General features: G+C 45.4%; 1 protein-coding gene and 1 long non-coding RNA gene across 2 annotated transcripts; both read left to right on the top strand.

Moving 5' to 3' along the window:
* The first annotated feature begins 5,964 nt into the window (after positions 1-5,964).
* LOC147333296 (uncharacterized) lies at positions 5,965-6,877 on the top strand. The gene is made up of 3 exons (XR_015128949.1): positions 5,965-6,115; positions 6,514-6,572; positions 6,771-6,877. It is a non-coding gene; the product is annotated as an uncharacterized LOC147333296 (long non-coding RNA).
* Positions 6,878-8,398: 1,521 nt separating this feature from the next.
* Positions 8,399-18,141, top strand: LOC147333295 (properdin-like). Its single transcript, XM_086290380.1, has 11 exons — positions 8,399-8,557; positions 14,026-14,164; positions 14,260-14,429; positions 14,502-14,669; positions 14,862-15,071; positions 15,156-15,323; positions 15,721-15,912; positions 16,055-16,228; positions 16,307-16,501; positions 16,742-16,853; positions 17,732-18,141. Exons 1-11 carry the CDS (start codon positions 8,497-8,499, stop codon positions 17,859-17,861), a joined length of 1,719 nt encoding a protein of 572 aa, XP_086146506.1. The 5' UTR covers positions 8,399-8,496; the 3' UTR covers positions 17,862-18,141.
* The last annotated feature ends 383 nt before the right edge of the window (positions 18,142-18,524 follow it).

The raw sequence follows: 18,524 nt of genomic DNA, 5'->3' as shown, positions 1-18,524 counted from the left end.
TTGATAAAAAAACAAAATTCTTAGTACAAAGACTACGCCTACAAAATTATGAACATGGTAATAAATCCGGTCAATTTCTAGCAAACCAGCTAAAAATAAATAAAGAAAAAACAACTATATGTGCTGTTCAAGATTCATCTGGGAACACAATATATGAACCGATACAAATAAACAACATTTTCAGGGATTTCTATAAAACGTTATATTCACCACAAATAAACCCATCTAAAAAAGAAATTGATCAGTTTTTGGACAACATAACTCTTCCAAAATTATTGGACACTCAAGCAATGGCACTGGATTCACCACTGACAACAGGTGAACTCCAGGAAGCCCTGATAAGTATGCACAATAATAAGGCTCCAGGTCCAGATGGCTTTCCTGCAGAATTCTACAAAGAATTCTGGTCGATTCTGGCACCAGTTTTCTACAGAACGTTGTTGGAAATTAAAGAATAAGAAAACAGAAGCTACCAAAGACTTCTGGACAAATGGTTTAAATAACCTGGAGTAAATTGCGCTTAAGTTTGCTCACACACTTAAACTAAGTTGAGAGGGATCACGAGTAGATCCTTATTTTATTGTCATTGCTGGCACACACTGAGCTGAGGGGAAATCCCCTTCACTGCACCATTTCTTTTGAAACTTTGGGAATTATAACACTCCAAAAGGATTGCATATCTTTGAACTGAAGTATTTCTGTCTCTAAAAGAACTTGTTTCAACCTTAATTACTTTAGTAAGCCCCAGACTAATCTAATCTAATGCAGACTGTCTGAGAAAGGAGTGAACCGCCTAAAAAAAGAACACATATAGCTCATATCCCCAAAGATGACAAGTCTGTAATGCATCAACTGTATTTAATAACTGCATGACTAATCACCCACTGCAACAAAGGAAAGAAAGTCCTGCTGAATCTTGCCGCATGCCAGGAGAACTTCCCACCTGGGAATCATTCAGAGATCACGGAAATACAGCTCATCCTTGACTGAGCATATTCTTACACTTACGTCTCTCATTTCCATCAAATAGCAATGAGTAAAATCTTTTGTCTTTGATTTATGTGTGAACGAGCTGACCACAGAGTCAGCACTCGGGCTGTTCAATGAAACATTGAAATTGTTGAGATGACATCATACAAACTAGTAAGACTGGCTGGATCCAAGCAACTAACCGCTCTTACTAGTTTGTATGATGTCATCTCAACAAGAACAAATTAAGTTGCTGAATTTCATGCAGATGCTACATGATTTAATTACATTCACCATAGAAACATGGAATTATTTAGTTCAAATTACAAGTTTGGATCTTATGCATGTAACAACCACCCAATTTGATTTTGGAGGTCGACTCACGAAATTCACAAGATCACATTAGATGTCAAACCACAGGACAATCAGTGGGGTTACAAAAGGAAGACAACCACACCACGTGTATGCTGTTACTACTTCTTATGGTTTAACTTGTCAAGGACAACGGCATAAAGCATCATCAAGTATAGCTTTCCTACTTTTGTTAAGTCTGCATTGACACATTAATGCCATGGTGGTTCGTGCTGTTGCCTCAGAGCAAGAAGAGCCTGGGTTCAAATCCACAGTGTGGTGAAGTTTGCAGTGGGTTCTCTCTGTGTACTCTGGTTTCCTCCACAGTTAAAAGTCATGCAGTTGTAAGGGTAACTGGTTATTCTAAATTACCCAAAGGTGTTGAAGTGCAAATGGTGTTTGTCTCTGTATGATTGACTGGCGACCTGTCCAGGATGTACCCTGTCCCTCTTGCCCTATCACTTCCGCAGCCCAGATAAAGCTAAGAAGATGGGTGGATTGGAAGTTGCTGTAAATCCATTGATTTCTTTTGGTTGAACATTACGTAATATGAATACAACATGTACTACAGACATAAGTTACCTTTCATTCATTCAACAAGATTATCATTGGTGTAACAAACAAATATTTTACTAGTTCGTGTAACAAGACTGACTTTTGATGTGCCAAAGTGTTTAAACAAGATAAGACGGATTTAAATACATTTAATTAGACTAACGTGGTGCAAACATGTTGATTGAACAAAAGTCAAATTAATTGAATGTTAATGTTAATATTATGTTAAACCTACACACATATATCGTGTTGACACAACACAATCAAGATGGATTAATATAACATGATTTGTTTAGATGGAATATAAGTGGCAAGATAAAATTACGTTCATCCAATGAATTATTTTTTTGAGTGTACGCAGAACACAATGCACTTTAAAAAAGGGGGGAAAGCATGTTATAGTAAATAGTAACCCGAAGGAGCATGTTTTGAGGCGTGGTCCCACTCCTGAAATTCAGATACTTTATCTCCAATTAAGGAAAAAGTGTTTGAGGAAATAAGGTGAATATGCTGGTGCATAGTTACTACTCACATCAAGAAAACGAGAGGTAAACTGAACCAAGGATTATTAGTAACGTTGTTGCTCTTAAAAACATTGATCTGATCTGCGGAGGAGGAAAAGTACTGGTTTTGTCTTGTATGTTTTGATGAAAGGTGCATAATGTTTTTCAATGAAGGTTTAGATAAAAAGCAGGGTCTCACAACGGTTTCCCCCCAAACCTCTGCTCATAATGACCCCTTTTCACACCTTGGCTCATGTGATGCGTCACGTGACTGATAATGGATCAGCTACCCTCTTAAAGCACAGTCCCACTAGAGTTTAAATACCTAGGACTCTCCACCATCTGGTCTTAGGACTGAAGAAGCTTCTAGGATGAAATGTCCAGTCGCTTTTCTTTACTAGTTCCTTAGGTTACCAAGACCTGGATGACTGAGAACCTGCACAGATGAATCCCTCTTTAGTTTGACATTTTATAAAATCCTCTTATATGCATAGGTCAGCAGATTAAGCAGGTATTTGTCTAAGCCAATGTAAAATGGCTGAGCGGATTTGTACAGTTTAGCTTCCCTCCAGATATCCTGTTTTCAGTCTTTGTGCTAAGCTCTGCTGGATCTCCAAGTGTGTAAAAGCAAGAATGGCAGATGGTTTCAGCATTATCCAGCAAGCTCGTGTCCTCTGATACATTATGAGGCATCTCAGCTGGTTAGGATGAGAGGGAGAAGACACTCCTCTGAAGACACCCACTTCCGGCTTGAGTGAACACTGGCACATCTGGCTGCCGCTACTCACTCCCAGATAGCAAAATTGGTATGGCCCAGATCTGCCCACACAATGTGCTGACACATGGCCCATACACCACAAAGAATGACGGCCCTTTAAATGGTAAATGGTAAATGGCCTGCATTTGTATAGCGCTTTTCTAGTCCATAGGACCCCAAAGCGCTTTACACTACATTCAGTCATTCACCCATTCACACACACATTCAATTCAATTCAATTCAATTCAATTCAATTCAATTCAATTCAATTTTATTTATATAGCGCCAAATCACAACAAAAGTCGCCTCAAGGCGCTTCATAGATACAGAGAAAAACCCAACAATCATATGACCCCCTATGAGCAAGCACTTTGGCGACAGTGGGAAGGAAAAACTCCCTTTTAACAGGAAGAAACCTCCGGCAGAACCAGGCTCAGGGAGGGGCGGCCATCTGCTGCGACCGGTTGGGGTGAGAGAAGGAAGACAGGATAAAGACATGCTGTGGAAGAGAGACAGAGGTTAATAACAGATATGATTCAATGCAGAGAGGTCTATTAATACATAGTGAGTGAGAAAGGTGACTGGAAAGGAAAAACTCAATGCATCATGGGAATCCCCCGGCAGCCTACATCTATTGCAGCATAACTAAGGGAGGATTCAGGGTCACCTGGTCCAGCCCTAACTATATGCTTTAGCAAAAAGGAAAGTTTTAAGCCTAATCTTAAAAGTAGAGATAGTGTCTGTCTCCCGAATCCAAACTGGAAGCTGGTTCCACAGAAGAGGGGCCTGAAAACTGAAGGCTCTCCCTCCCATTCTACTTTTAAATACTCTAGGAACAACAAGTAGGCCTGCAGAGCGAGAGCGGAGCGCTCTAATAGGGTGATATGGTGCTACAAGGTCATTAAGATAAGATGGGGCCTGATTATTTAAGACCTTGTATGTGAGGAGCAGGATTTTGAATTCAATTCTGGATTTAACAGGAAGCCAATGAAGGGAAGCCAAAACAGGAGAAATCTGCTCTCTTTCTAGTCCCTGTCAGGACTCTTGCTGCAGCATTTTGGATCAGCTGAAGGCTTTTCAGTGAGTTTTTTGGACATCCTGATAATAATGAATTACAGTCGTCCAGCCTGGAAGTAATAAATGCATGAACTAGTTTTTCAGCGTCACTCTGAGACAGGATATTTCTAATTTTAGAGATGTTGCGCAAATGGAAGAAAGCAGTCTTACATATTTGTTTAATATGTGCGTTGAAGGACATGTCCTGGTCAAAAATGACTCCAAGGTTCCTCACAGCGTTACTGGAGGCCAAGGTAATGCCATCCAGAGTAAGAATCTGGTTAGATACCATATTTCTAAGATTTTCAGGGCCGAGTACAATAACCTCAGTTTTATCTGAATTAAGAAGCAGAAAGTTAGCGGCCATCCAGGTCTTTATGTCTTTAAGACATTCCTGCAGTTTAACTCATTGGTGTGTGTTATCTGGCTTCATGGACAGATAGAGCTGGGTGTCATCTGCATAGCAGTGAAAATGTATGCTATGTCTTCTAATGATGCTGCCTAAGGGAAGCATGTATAATGTAAACAGAATTGGTCCTAGCACTGAACCCTGTGGAACTCCATAATTAACCTCAGTGTGTGAAGAGGACTCTCCATTTACATGCACGAATTGGAGTCTATTAGATAGATATGATACAAACCACTGCAGTGCAGTACCTGTAATACCTACAGCATGTTCTAATCGCTCTAATAGGATATTATGGTCGACAGTATCGAACGCTGCACTGAGGTCTAGCAGGACAAGCACAGAGATGAGTCCACTGTCAGAGGCCATAAGAAGATCATTTGTAACCTTCACTAAAGCTGTTTCTGTGCTGTGCTGAGCTCTGAAACCTGACTGAAACTCTTCAAATAAACCATTCCTCTGCAGATGATCTGTTAGCTGTTTGACAACTACTCTTTCAACACACTGGCGATGGCAAGCTACATTGTAGCCACAGCTGCCCTGGGGCGCACTGACAGAGGCGAGGCTGCCGGACACAGGCGCCACCGGGCCCTCTGACCCCCTTTAGTGGGCCAGTTGCAGACACACTGGTGGTCCTGTCGTATCGATCTTTTGTGATATGACGGTGTATCACAAAAGATTGATATCAAACTGATCACTTGACCCATATTACGTTATTCGCTCTTGGAGTGAATCAACAAATGGCGAAACAACAGCTGTTTTTTAGAGAGTCTCAGCTCACACGTGTGTTTGTTTCATATTTTCAGTTGTTTCCCTCCACGGCTAAACAAACTCTCATCCGGTTTCAGTAAAGTACTGATGAACACAACACTGGACATAAGGAGCTTCTTTCAAAGAAGAAACTCAGGTAGATGTTATTTTATATATTATGCTTTGTATGTTGTTCAGTATATTTCTCTGCAAAACAAGAGGAACTTCAATACACAGCAGTATATTCACAGATACATATATATTCATATTAAACCAGATATTTACACTTTAGGGAAAACATAAAAACATTTTACTGTTAAACCTAAATTTAGTGTAAACTTGTTTTGTTTTAGATAAATAAATATTGAAATATATTTTGAATTAGTTAAACGTCAGAATAAAGAGAGAGAGGGCAGGGGCGATTTCAGCCCATTTGAATCAAAGCACCCCAAAGAGTTCTTACTTTGACAATATTTGCTGTTTGTGGGACACACTACTAAAAATACAAAAAGCATACAGTACTTAATTGAGATGGACAACAAAAGTATAGATACCCCCCCCCCCTCCCAAAATGGTTTGTTCCAGCTCTCCCCTGCTCTGGCTCTGGCGCCGTTGCTGCCAGAGCGATGGCGGCTGAGACGCAGCAGAGGGAGGTGGAAGAGCCTGGCTTAAAACAGGACATGTTAGCTGCCTTTAACCTTGCGTTACTCTTTGTACAGTTGGTAGGAGTCAGACCATGTTTCTTTTAGCTGAAAAACATGACACCAGGTAACCTGCAGTGTGGGAAACGTGTTTCCCCACGATGTTTGCTGCCCTACAATCCGTCCTGCTCTGTAGTGAAATCAGTGATATTTGACCGCCCTGTTGCTCCCATTGAAATGTATACAGCCTATTTAAAATCTAAAACGTAACATTGTCTGTAGCCTGCTGTTGTTACCACTGTCCTGTTTGAAAAGGAATGAGAGAAGCTGCTTATTTTGTCATATGTGCCGATATTAAACCCAAGGTACTAACTAGCTAACTGACTGGATTCCCATTAACCTTATAACTGCTGTTGTGTGTGTGTGTGTGTGTGTGTGTGTGTGCGCGCGTGTGTGTGTGTGTGTGTGTGTGTGTGTGTGTGTGTGTGTGTGTGTGCGCGTGTGTGTGTGTGTGTGTGTGTACAGAGACAGTCAGGTTCATAATGGATATGAGGAAGTTTTTTCAAAAAAAGGAGCCACGTCAGGTAAAAGTGTAAAAACAAATCATCCGTCAATAAAGATTAATGTTGGATCAGTTTCAATATTTATATCTTTTATTAGATGTTCATGTGGTTTGGTTATTTGCCTTTTGGTTGAAAGTACACTGAGAGGACTTTTTGTTGGTGATCTTAATAGTATTTTTTAATCTAATTGAATCCAATCTATTTGTGTATGATTGTCAGTCCAAAGAGGGAACGTGAGGAGAAAGTACAAGGTCAGGAAGAACCAGGTGAGGACACAGACAGGGAGCAGTGACAGGCAGAAACTGTTAAACTGCTTGAGAGAGTTGATCACCAACAAGTGAGAGACAGATTTGCCAACCTCAAGGTGAGGCCACATAGGTTAAAATAAAAGGAAAAGTCTATAGAGCCATAGTAGCAATAAGATCTTTTTTTGGTGTACCACAGGCAAAGTTGCCTCCATTTTTATAATTTTTCTAATCAATATTTTGTACATTTCAAGGACTCTGTTTTTGGAGTGTATTTTTATATATTTTAAAATGGTAACTGGCCTGTATCTGTATAGCGCTTTACACAACCAGTCATCCACCCATTCACACACACATTCACACACTGGTGCTGGACACTGGCGTCACCGGGCCCTCTGACCACCACATTCACAAATGTGAATCTCTGTCCAAAAAATCCACTCAGTTTACTTCTTACTCACTATGAGCATCATTCATTATTCTCCCCAGTAATTAAGGTTAGAATATGTACCAACATAAGCATCAATAACAGTAAATAATAAATATTGAATGTTTCTGAGCAGCACACAGGACTGATACTACACGGTATGCTTAGGTGCACACAGGTGTGCGTGAGCACGGTACTATTCAAAAGGTTTCTCCACCTAAGTGTGTAATAGTAGGTGTGGGGAGCCCCGCCCCCGAGGTTAGAAGCAGGTATGGAGGCGATCCAGGGCCCAGGCATCTAGAGGCCCCTCAGAGACGAGAGCCCAAAAAGGACCACCCAAGTATATTTTTTCATGTAGTAACTTTATGTGTGTGGGCTGCAGCGCCTCACTGTGGAACGATGAAAGAACTGCAGTTACTGTTTCACAGCACTGTAGAAGTCGACTGTATTTTAACGCCAGTTATTCAGCCTTTTATCTGAGTGACAAAAAGAAAGTTAAATGATCCCATCTGACTGTTTTCAAAGAGCAATAACACCGACGATGAACAAAGTACTTCATCAGCACCACTAATGTTTCTGGTGCTTGCTCTCATTTCAAATGTCAGTTTCTTTGTTGCAGATGTTTGTTGGATGAAATCAGCTCAGATCTGCTGCGCTGCTCTGGCTGAGTGTGAACCACTGCTTTCACACAGGGAGTCGGTCCTCCCCTCACGACCTCTGACCCGGCTGGTGTTTACATCAAAGACACACATTTGTGTGTCTGTGTGCTGCAGTCGTGGACATTTGAAATACATTTGATATACTATAAAATTCTATAGATCACTTTTATCTACATTTTTATACATAAATTTGGCTTCACTGAACAGGTTTGAAAGGTCTGTTGAGGGTTTTAGGTTTTCAGTGACCAACACCAACATGGGTGGGGGTGGGTGGTGTGGGTGGTGTCATCAGATAAGCAGTTGCCTCATGTCAAGTTTCTTTTTTAGGTTGGTGAAGAGAAAATCTGTATTTACTCACGCACACATGCACACACGCACACGTTTTTGTCCTTTGCGAGGACGTTACACTGACTTTTGACTGACATCTTGAAGACCCTGAAACACTTGAGTACCCATTAACCAGCGCTGATGTCACCGCCTGCAGCTGTGACGGTTCATCGTACGGCGCCCTGCAGTTCCAGTCAGAGGAGGGTCAGAGGGAGGACCCGAGCTGGAAGCAGTCACATGGGCACAGTTAGAGTTAAGTGTCACTTCTGTGCTGCAGAAGAAGGACGATGGAGGGTCTGAGGGGTCTGCTGGTTCTGGTTCTGGTGCTGCTCTCTGTGCCGCGTTCAGGTGAGTCCAGATGTGGAGCTTTCCCTTTAAACCTGCTCAGCAGATGTGAGTCTGCGTCACTCTGTGATGCTTTTGTATCATTTTAACTGACAGTGAATCATATTTGACAACATGGAGGTGATAATGGTAATAATATTAATACATTTTATTTAGAAGCGCCTTTAAAGATCCTCAAGGTTTCCTCACATTAGTGTAACAAAATAAAAACAACTATGGAATCACGATGAAGGGTATGAAATTCTAGATGGTTTTAAGATGTGATTTAAAATTTATTGAGAGAGCTGGTGGTCTGGAGATCTGGTGGAGGTGCATCCAAAGTATGGGCTCTGAGTTTCGTGGTAGTCAGGGGAGCAGGTGGAGCAGACAGAAGGGAAGCTGAAGAAGAGCGGAGCGTACGATGGAGTGAGTATGTATGAAGATCAGGTAAATATGGAGGAACGAGGTTATGAAGTGCTTTGAAAGTGAGAAGCAGGATCTTGAAATTGACACGGAGGTGAACTGGGAGCCAGTGGAGCTGTTTAAGAACTGGTGTTATATGTTCAGTGGATCTAGTTCTGGAAATAAAGCAGCTGTGTTTTGAACCAACTGCAGTTTATGGAGGGATTTATGAGGCAGAGCACAGAGAAGAGAATTACAGTAATCTAAACGAGATGTGACGAGCATGGCGGTACTGTTTGAGGTGAGTGAGGGACGAAGGCGGTTAATATTAGTGATATTATTTATCTGTGCTGTGAAGGACAGAGGGCTGTCGAGGATGACACCAAGACTCTTAACCTGCGCCATCACCTCACAGTAACGGGGTCCTGGGTTCATGTGCACCTGCAGGTCAAGTGATGATTCGGATTTAGGCGTCTACCTGGGAACTGGATAGACTCCCAATCCTGTGGTGCCAAAGCAGATGATGGACGAGCTACATGCACTGAATAAATCTGTTTAAGCTCACATAGCCTAGGTGGCTACTGTGGCACATCATGGGTTCCACTTTGTTATAGTCTGTGTGAACGTGGTTAATACAGACAGTAACGATATCATAGATCAGTATCGTCCCTTCTGTGTTAAGATAGAACTTTATTAATCCCTCGGGTGGGTTCCTCTGGGAAATTCCATACAATTAACGCGACTGTTGCTTACGCCTTCGTTACGTGTCAGCCAGTGTAGCGTAACCCCCCCCCCTCCACACACACACACACACACAGTGGACGCAGCTCCTCCACAGAAGGTAGAAGAAATGAAACTGTCAGACCTGAACTCTGCCCCCTCACAAAGATTTGCGCTGCAAACAGACATGAATGACGAGTAAAGACGTTAAAGTGAGCAGCACGTGAATCGCACAACGCTGTGAGGTGCTCGTAGAGAAGCTGCGGGACTAAAAACCTGAAAGCCGTAATAACAGAATCACGTTCTTAACATTGTGTTTTATACCTTTCATCCCACATTTTTATTTTATCATAAAAACTTGAAACAATCACGACCGTGAAGCCCGTGTTCATTCACAGCAGAGTCATGGTAAAAGTTGGTGTGACAATTTCAGTGTTGTACTACAACACACGTGTGACGTTTGTTCCAGCCTGGCCACAGGACGTTCTCCTGGGTCTGGAAGCTGTCGAGAGGACTTCTTGGATCTGCTGAAAACAGAACAGGCCTGAGATGGTTTTAAGTGAAATAAACAGAAAAAACATTCAACTTTCACCAAAAACGGCCTTCAGTGCTCAGTGACTGCTCTTACTGCTTCACACTTCTACTGAATCAAGTTTTTAAGTGCAGAACTTTACTCTGTAGTGAAGTACTTTTACTCCACTACAGAGTAAAAGTACTTTAAGTGGAAGTACTTCACAAAAGGACCACAGCGGCTTGTAGCGTGACGGGTTCGGGTGTTTTCTGTGGAAAACACTCAAAGTGTAGAGTTGTTGGTTCAGGAGATCAGATCTAAATCTGTAAATAATCAACCTGAACAAACAAACACACACACACACACACACACACACACACACACACACACACACACACACACACACTGTGTTTTAATTGTCACTTTGTCGGATTTTCACTCAGCAACAATCCTCCAGGTTAGCAGTTAGACGGACATCAATGATTCTGACTGTGAGACGAACATTAAACTGTCTTTGTGCTTCGTTTGCTTCTGTTTTTGGAAGTGAGCCTGAAAATTGTGCAACTTTCACTAGAAGCAAAAACGAACTTTCCCCTATGTCGACATCCCCCCCCCCCCACACACACACACACACACACACACACACAAAGACAAACAAAGACTGATTAATCAAATAAAGCATGAAATGAAGCAGACGGCTCGAGCGGAGATGCTGCCTGCACGTGTGCACAGCAGCATGTGCAGCAGTCTCCCAGGCTTTCCTTACTAATGTTGTCTAACATTGCACTCTTCTACATCACAGGTTGGTTATTAGGAGAAAATGTATCTGATGATAAACACTGATGCTGGATTGTTTTTTTGTTATTATTATTAGTCCTTTATTTATCCAGGTAAAAGTCTCATTTCCATGAGAGCATGTACCACATAAGTATATAACATTTAAAACAAATACAGTATCCCGTACAAACATGTGAGAAATATACAATAACAGATCAGTTAATTAATCAGATTATAACTGATCTCAGAGCAGTGAAAGCAGAGCAGAAGTTAATCACGTATGTTTAAACGATCAGAAAAAGCTGCTCAGCTTGACCAGCTGCAGACACCGTTTACACCAGCACGCCAGTGAAATCATCAACCAGTCAAGCAGAGTCGTGCCTGTTTCCAACTGACGCCACAAGAGGGCAGTAAGCTAAAGGATGGCTGCAAACAGGCAGTGAGAGAAGCTTTAAGGGCCTGAGGTCGCGTTCACTTTGGCAGGGTGTGAGCACAAGCACTGCTTGCATTGCTTTCAATCTCCCTTAACCTTGATTCCAAAATGAAGCCAAAAATGTGATCTGAATAAATCACAAAACCCTTTGTTGAAGGTTTGAGGACAAAATGTCCCCGTAAACCATAAAGACCATCCATCCATCCATCCATCCATCTTCATCCGCTTTATCCGAGGCTGGGTTGCGGGGGCAGCAGCCTAAGCAGAGAGGCCCAGACCTCCCTCTCCCCAGCCACCTCCTCCAGCTTGTCCGGGGGAACACCAAGGCGTTCCCAGGCCAGCCGAGAGATATAATCTCTCCAGCGTGTCCTGGGTCTGCCCCGGGGCCTCCTCCCGGTGGGACATGCCCGGAACACCTCACCCAGGAGGCGCCCAGGGGGCATCCTTGTCAGATGCCCGAACCACCTCAGCTGGCTCCTTTCGATGTGGAGCAGCAGCTGCTCTACTCTGAGCCCCTCCCGGATGGCCAAACTTCTCACCCTATCTCTAAGGGAGAGGCCAGCCACCCTTCGGAGGAAGCTCATTTCTGCCGCTTGTATCCGCGATCTCTTCTTTCGGTCACTACCCACAGCTCGTGGCCATAGGTGAGGGTAGGGACGTAGATCGACCGGTAAATTGAGAGCTTCGCTTTTACACTCAGCTCCCCCTTCACCACGACGGACCGGTGCAGCGTCTGCATTACTGCAGCTGCAGCCCCAATCCGTCTGTCGATCTCCGGCTCCCTTCTCCCATCACTCGCGAACAAGACCTCGAGATACTTGAACTCCTCCACTTGGGGCAGGAACTCGTCTCTGACCCGGAGTGGGCACTCCACCCTTTTCCGGCTGAGAACCATGGCCTCAGATTTGGAGGTGCTGATCCTCATTCCCGCTGCTTCACACTTGGCTGCGAACCGTTCCAGTGCGAGCTGGAGGCCCTCACCCGATGAAGCCAACAGAACCACATCATCCGCAAAAAGCAGAGATGAGATTCTGAGGCCACCAAAGTGAAAGCCCTCCGCCACTTGGCTGCGCCTAGAAATCCTGTCCATAAAAATTTTGAACAGAACCGGAGACAAAGGGCAGCTACAAAGGTAGCGATTCATGGAGAGGAATCGCTACCTTATCGTCGTGGAGGGGTTTGTGTGTCCCTGAGATCCCAGGGGCTATGTTGTCTGGGGGCTTTTGCCCCCTGGTAGGGTCTCCCATGGCAAATTGGTCCTGGGTGAGGGACCAGACAAAGAGCGATTCAGAAGACCCTTATGAAAATACCATCGAGGGAACAGTTTACCCTGCCCGGGATAGGGTTACCGGGGCCCCGCCCTGGAGCCAGGCCCGGGGAGGATGCCCGAGGGCGAGCGTCTGGTGGCCGGGCCTTGGTCCGTGGGGCCCGGCCGGGCACAGCCCAAAGAGGAGACATGGGCCCATCCTCCCGCAGGCCCACCACCCGCAGGAGGCGCCATAGGGGTCGGGTGCATTGTGTGCCAGGTGGCGGCCAGGAGCGGAGGCCCTGGCGGACTGACCCCCGGCTGCCAACACTGGCAATAGGGACATGGAATGTCACCTCTCTGGTGGGGAAGGAGCCTGAGTTAGTCCGTGAGATTGAGAGGTACCGGCTAGATATAGTCGGGCTCACCTCTACACATGGCTTGGGCTCTGGAACCAGCCTCCTGGAGAGGGGCTGGACTCTGTCCCAGTCTGGAGTTGCCCCTGGTGAGAGGCGGCGGGCTGGGGTGGGTATCCTAATATCCCCTCAGCTTGCTGCCGGTACGTTGGGGTTCTTCCCGGTGGATGAGAGGGTTTGTTCCCTGCGCCTTAGGGTCGGGGAACGGGTCCTGACTGTCATCTGCGCTTATGCGCCGGGTGGCAGTTCAGAGTACCCAGCCTTCTTAGAGTCCCTGGGGGGGGTGCTGGAGGGTGCTCCACCTGGAGACTCTGTTGTCCTGCTGGGAGACTTCAATGCTCACGTGGGTAACGACATCAAGACCTGGAGGGGCGTGATTGGGAGGAACGGCCTCCCTGATCTGAACCCGAGCGGTGTTTTGTTATTGGACTTCTGTGCAAATCACAGTTTGGCCATAACGAACACCCTGTTCGAACATAAGAGTGTCCATAAGTGCACGTGGCACCAGGACGCTCTAGGCCGCAGGTCGATGATCGATTTTGTAATCGTATCACCAGACCTGCGACCATATGTTCTGGACACTCGGGTAAAGAGAGGGGCTGAGCTGTCAACTGATCACCACCTGGTGGTGAGTTGGATCAGGTGGTGGGGGAGGACGCTGGACAGACCCGGTGCACCTAAACGCGTAGTGAGGGTGTGCTGGGAACATCTAGCAGAGGCCCCAGTCCGTAAGATCCAAATATAACTGAGTCTGAATGACCCATAAGACGTAATGCTAGTGTTGGATTGTTATGTGTTCTGAATGGACACAAAGTTTCTCCTGTTTTCTCTGATTCGTGGTTGATTTTAAAATATTTAAAAAATATATTTTCTACACAATAATAATGGAGCATGAGGCAAAAATGCTCTTATAAAGATGGCTAAGAACTCAAAGGTGTGTCCGTCATTCATCTTTCCTGTCACCCTTGTGTGTGTGTGATTCTGCAGACTGTGTGAGGTGTTTCACACGCTTCGACCTGAACACAGGTGAGTGTAATGAGGAGATCGGTGAGGTGGACGAAGACGACTGCTGTCAGAACCCAAACTATGGTTACATGGAAACAGACGGACAGTGTGAGTCCTGTGGGTGAGTACACAGACACAGACACACACACACACAGTAAAAACTGCTGATAACTGCTCCTCCACCAACACTGTGTTGTGTGTCTGTTGTGTTTTCAGTCTCCTCAAGTGGTCTTCTTGGTCGTCATGGTCACTGTGCAACGTGCTGTGTGGGCAGGGAGTGAGGCAGAGAAGCAGGAAGTGTTTCGGTATCGACCAGTCAGAGTGCGAGAATGCTCCACTTTCTGAAAAACTGCAGACTGAACCCTGCAATGGCGTCTGCTGCGACGGTACACACAGAAACACACAGAGACGTACACGTTGTGTTTGAATGTGCTAATTACCTGTGTGTGTGTGTGTAGATAAGGGGTGGAGCTCGTGGCTCGGCTGGTCTCCATGCTCAGTCACCTGTGGAGGCGTCGGAGTCAGGAAGCGAAAGCGAGAATGCTCCAGTCCTCCTCAGTGTCGCATGGCTTGCAGCGGTCCTTCAGAGGAAACAGAGAGATGTGCAGCTGAAAACACCTGTCCAGGTAACATTGATGTCATTCATGCTCTCAGGGTTCACAGGCTTATTTGTGTTGAGAGTTTTGGGGGGACAGGTGTGTTTCTGATAAAGGTCAAAGGTAAGTGGTGTGTGTTACTTTTAAAGCGGTTCAGTAAAGTCTTTCCGATACTCAGTTCCCACCTGTCACCTGTCTCTCTGTCTCACCTGTGCGTTTCAGTCCACGGTGGTTGGTCCAGCTGGTTTAGCTGGTCTCATTGTTCTGCTACGTGCATCGCTAAATCAGATGGCGATGTCATCGTTCCCTCCAGGGTGCGACATCGCGCCTGCTCTAACCCCATCCCGTCAGACAACACATCGCCACCTGGCAACAGTTGCCCTGGAGACGCCTTACAGGTGCAGCACTGTAGCGAGCTTCCCAACTGTGCAGGTGAGAGAGGAACCAACTCATGATGTGATCCGAAAAAGGTCAAAATTATCAAATTATCTGAGCTCTTATTGGCTGTCTCTGCAGAGGACGGCAGCTGGGGCGCGTGGTCTCCATTCAGGCCATGCTCAGTCTCCTGTGGGGAGGGGCTGCAGCTGTCAGAAAGGAAATGTGATAGCCCCGCCCCTCGATATGGAGGCAAAGTCTGCGAAGGGCCGAGCACTCAGAGCAAGATTTGTGAGAGTCCATGTCCAGGTAACACACACACTGACAAACACCTGGAGCCTTGGACTGCAACACACTCAGTGACGTTACTGCTGAAAGCCTCCCTGCTGCGTCTCGTCCACGCTTCCTGGACGTCTGAGCAGGATCCCTGTTTGCTGATGTTGTGATGCTGTGGTTTAATGCTCCTTATCGATCTTTTAAAACACTAAAGCTGACGCTGTGTAAAATGTAAATAACAACAGAAGGATTTACAAAAATCATTAACACACATTTTATTTACAACAGAAAACATTCAAAATTAGGTCATTTTCTTTTTATTAAAGTTATTTTATTAAAGTTTTACTCCGCATGCCGCCTCTCCTGGAGTTTGTACGCATGTCAGGTGACATGACAGTTAGTGTTAGCGGGATCTCTGCGTCTCTAACAGTTGACGGGTTCTGGTCTGGTTGGTCGAGTTGGGGCGAGTGTTCAGGTTCCTGCATCCCACAAGGCAGAGCCATTAGAAGGACTCGCCAGCGCGCCTGTTCTAACCCCGCCCCTTCATCCAACCCACCTGGTCAAAATTGTCAAGGTGACAGGCACCAGACAGAGAGCTGCAACCACCTGCCCTTCTGCCCAGGTACACCTGTGTGTTTCCCTACCTGTACAAGTCCTTTATGACTCCCCAGTAAATAAAAGGAGTCAGTAGCGCCCCCTGGAGTCAACACAAAGACAATAACCGGTTTTCCCAACTTTTTTTAAAAAAAAAATCTCTCCATCAGTGAATGGAAGTTGGGGGTCATGGTCGCCCTTCAGTTCCTGTCCTGTTACCTGCGGGCTAGGACTTCATGTATCAGCCAGGAGATGTGACAGCCCCTCCCCTCAACATGGTGGTAGCCCATGTCTGGGAGAAGCACGTCAAACAAAGATCTGCTCAACCAGACGCCACTGTCCAGGTTTGGTACCTCAGCGCAGGTGAAAGGAAAAGACTGCGGCACAAGCTTCTGATTCATGTCCAACTTCTGTGTTTTCAGTGGACGGCGTGTGGTCCGAGTGGTCCGAGTGGAGTGACTGTAAGTACCCGGGCGGGCGAGACATCCGCTGTAGGAAGACTTACGGCAGCCATTCACGAGTGCGCGAGTGTCTCCATCGGGCTCATAACGGGTCCCTCTGCGAAGGTGAAAACCTGACTGAGAGACGAGTGTGCTACCACATCAAAGGCTGCAACAGTGAGTCTGTCCTCAACTTTCAACACATTATGTTGACTTTCTAAAGAAAGGCTGAATGAGCTACACCTCGTGTTTGGAAAGGCGAACGGAACCTGTTAGAGTAACATGGGAGACCGGTGTGGCCTCACTGCTGGAGCCTCTGCTGGCCAGTAGAGGAACTGCAGGTCCTGGTGGCTCACCGGCTTCGTTTTCAGGAGTTTTTGGAGGTTGCTGCTTTCTCATCACATTTTTGTGTTACAGTGAACGGCCGCTGGGAGGCCTGGACACCGTGGAGTCTCTGTGATCCACCCTGTGGCGAAAACTCGGTCCGGTCCAGGAAGAGAATCTGCAAACCTGATTACACCGGCTACAAGTCAGTTTACAGACTGGAAAACAAAGACACAGCAAACCAAATCAAATCTGTCGTGCAGTTAAAAATCCAGTCGGGAGCTAAGATTCTAACATCACAGTGAGAACCTTAAAGTCTGAAGCCTTGTTTCATAGTCACAGCCACAGTTTAACCAGCTGTGAGCTCCAGGGCATCTTGGATGTTAGGTAACAGATGCTACCTGGGCTAATATCACCTGTGCACAGGCCGCTGTTAAAACGCAGATTTAAAAAAAGAGCAATAACAAAAAGCCAAAGCGTCACAGATGGTAGCTGGCTGTGGTTGAAGTACACGTGAGCTGGTCAGACTAACTCACTTTCACCGCTTCAGTGTTCACTCGGCTCTGTTAAAAACAGGTGAGGGCAGAAGAAGCAGGTTTACACACTTTGGTCATCTTTTGATTCCAACCGCGGTTCGACTTCACTGTGTGAAGGAAGAACATGAGATCCAAACCCAAACAATGCTCACGGCAGAACACAAAACTTACCACAAACCTTTTAAAATTTCATGACAAATATTAATGTCAGCAAAATATCCCAGAAAAAAGTTTCTGCAAAAAACTGAATGTCTCGTCTGCAGTACATTTCTGCAAACTCCGCTAATCTGGAGGAATAACCTGTGATCTGCAGGCCGTCAGGCAGCAGCGCATTAAAATAGGATGATTCGAACATTTGACATGTTTTCTGCACGTTACTGTGAATAAAATACAGGTTTGCCCCTGCAGCCGTGGTCTCCGGCTTATCCGGGTTCAGGTCGTCAGTTGCTTTGAAAGTGAAATAAATCCAAGTACGACGGTTTTTTAGTGAAACTAGTGTCAAACTGCCGTTCTGCGAATACTACAACGTGTGTTTGTGTGTTTGCAGCCTTTTCCCTCCTCGTTCGTCGGAGAAAGCTTCATTTTATGGGACACCAAATGTCAACTGCGGCCCGTTGCCCGACGGCGAGCAGCAGGACCAGAGCGAGTCCTGCATCAACATCCCCGCCTGTGCCTAACCTCGTACATTACCAACAGTCCAGACGTCTGACTGCAGGCGGAGCTTGTGCTGCTGTTATTAGAATGATGTCGTAGATTACATTTGACCTGTGAAGTCAAAACTTCAGCGGCGTGTTTGTAATGATGATAGTTATTGTAATGGTTTCCAGCCTGGGGCCCAGGTGGCTGATGGGAGCAAAGACGCACACATCCAGCCACACAAATCTAACTTTTGTTGTGAAATGTTGGCTCATTCTACCTGTGCTGAAAGTTTTGGTTCATTAAATGATTTCAAGTCTATTTTGGTCATTTTGAGTCATGACGGAGGATCGAATCCTCTGATGAGCTGCAAATGGATCCAGCTCATTGATACTGTAACCACGACAACAGAGAAGGGCACTTTCATCACAGCAGACTCGAAAACACCAATAACTGCACGATCACTGATGGCAACACAGATTAATTTACTCAAACTGTTGATTCTGTTCATCTGGTGACTCCTTCAGTCTCAGCTGACTGCAGGTTTCCAACCTTATAAGCAGTAGTGACTGAAACCCGCCCACTGAATGAAGCTGGGAGGTCCGTTTATGATCAATATCCAAATTGTCATAACCTCTGATCATTTTGGGATTTCCTTACCTGGATGCCTGAGCATGCATCAGCACATCAATTCACTTTGTTTG

This window comes from Aulonocara sp. 'chitande type north' Nkhata Bay, linkage group LG4 (genome assembly GCF_057382095.1).
Source record: "Aulonocara sp. 'chitande type north' Nkhata Bay isolate Kocher_YH1m ecotype deep benthic linkage group LG4, A_spYH_male_GT1.1, whole genome shotgun sequence".
NCBI classification, from domain to species: Eukaryota; Metazoa; Chordata; class Actinopteri; order Cichliformes; family Cichlidae; genus Aulonocara; species Aulonocara sp. 'chitande type north' Nkhata Bay.
Note: the sequence above shows the minus strand (reverse complement) of the source record. Positions and strands in the feature narration are given on the sequence as shown.

Excerpts from the sequence above, each read along its gene's own strand:
- LOC147333295 (XM_086290380.1), top strand. The coding sequence starts at position 8,497 with ATGGAGGGTCTGAGGGGTCTGCTGGTTCTGGTTCTGGTGCTGCTCTCT. Across the intron at positions 14,670-14,861 it reads AGCTGAAAACACCTGTCCAG|TCCACGGTGGTTGGTCCAGC; the intron begins GTAACATTGATG and ends TGTGCGTTTCAG. Across the intron at positions 15,324-15,720 it reads TTGTGAGAGTCCATGTCCAG|TTGACGGGTTCTGGTCTGGT; the intron begins GTAACACACACA and ends CGTCTCTAACAG.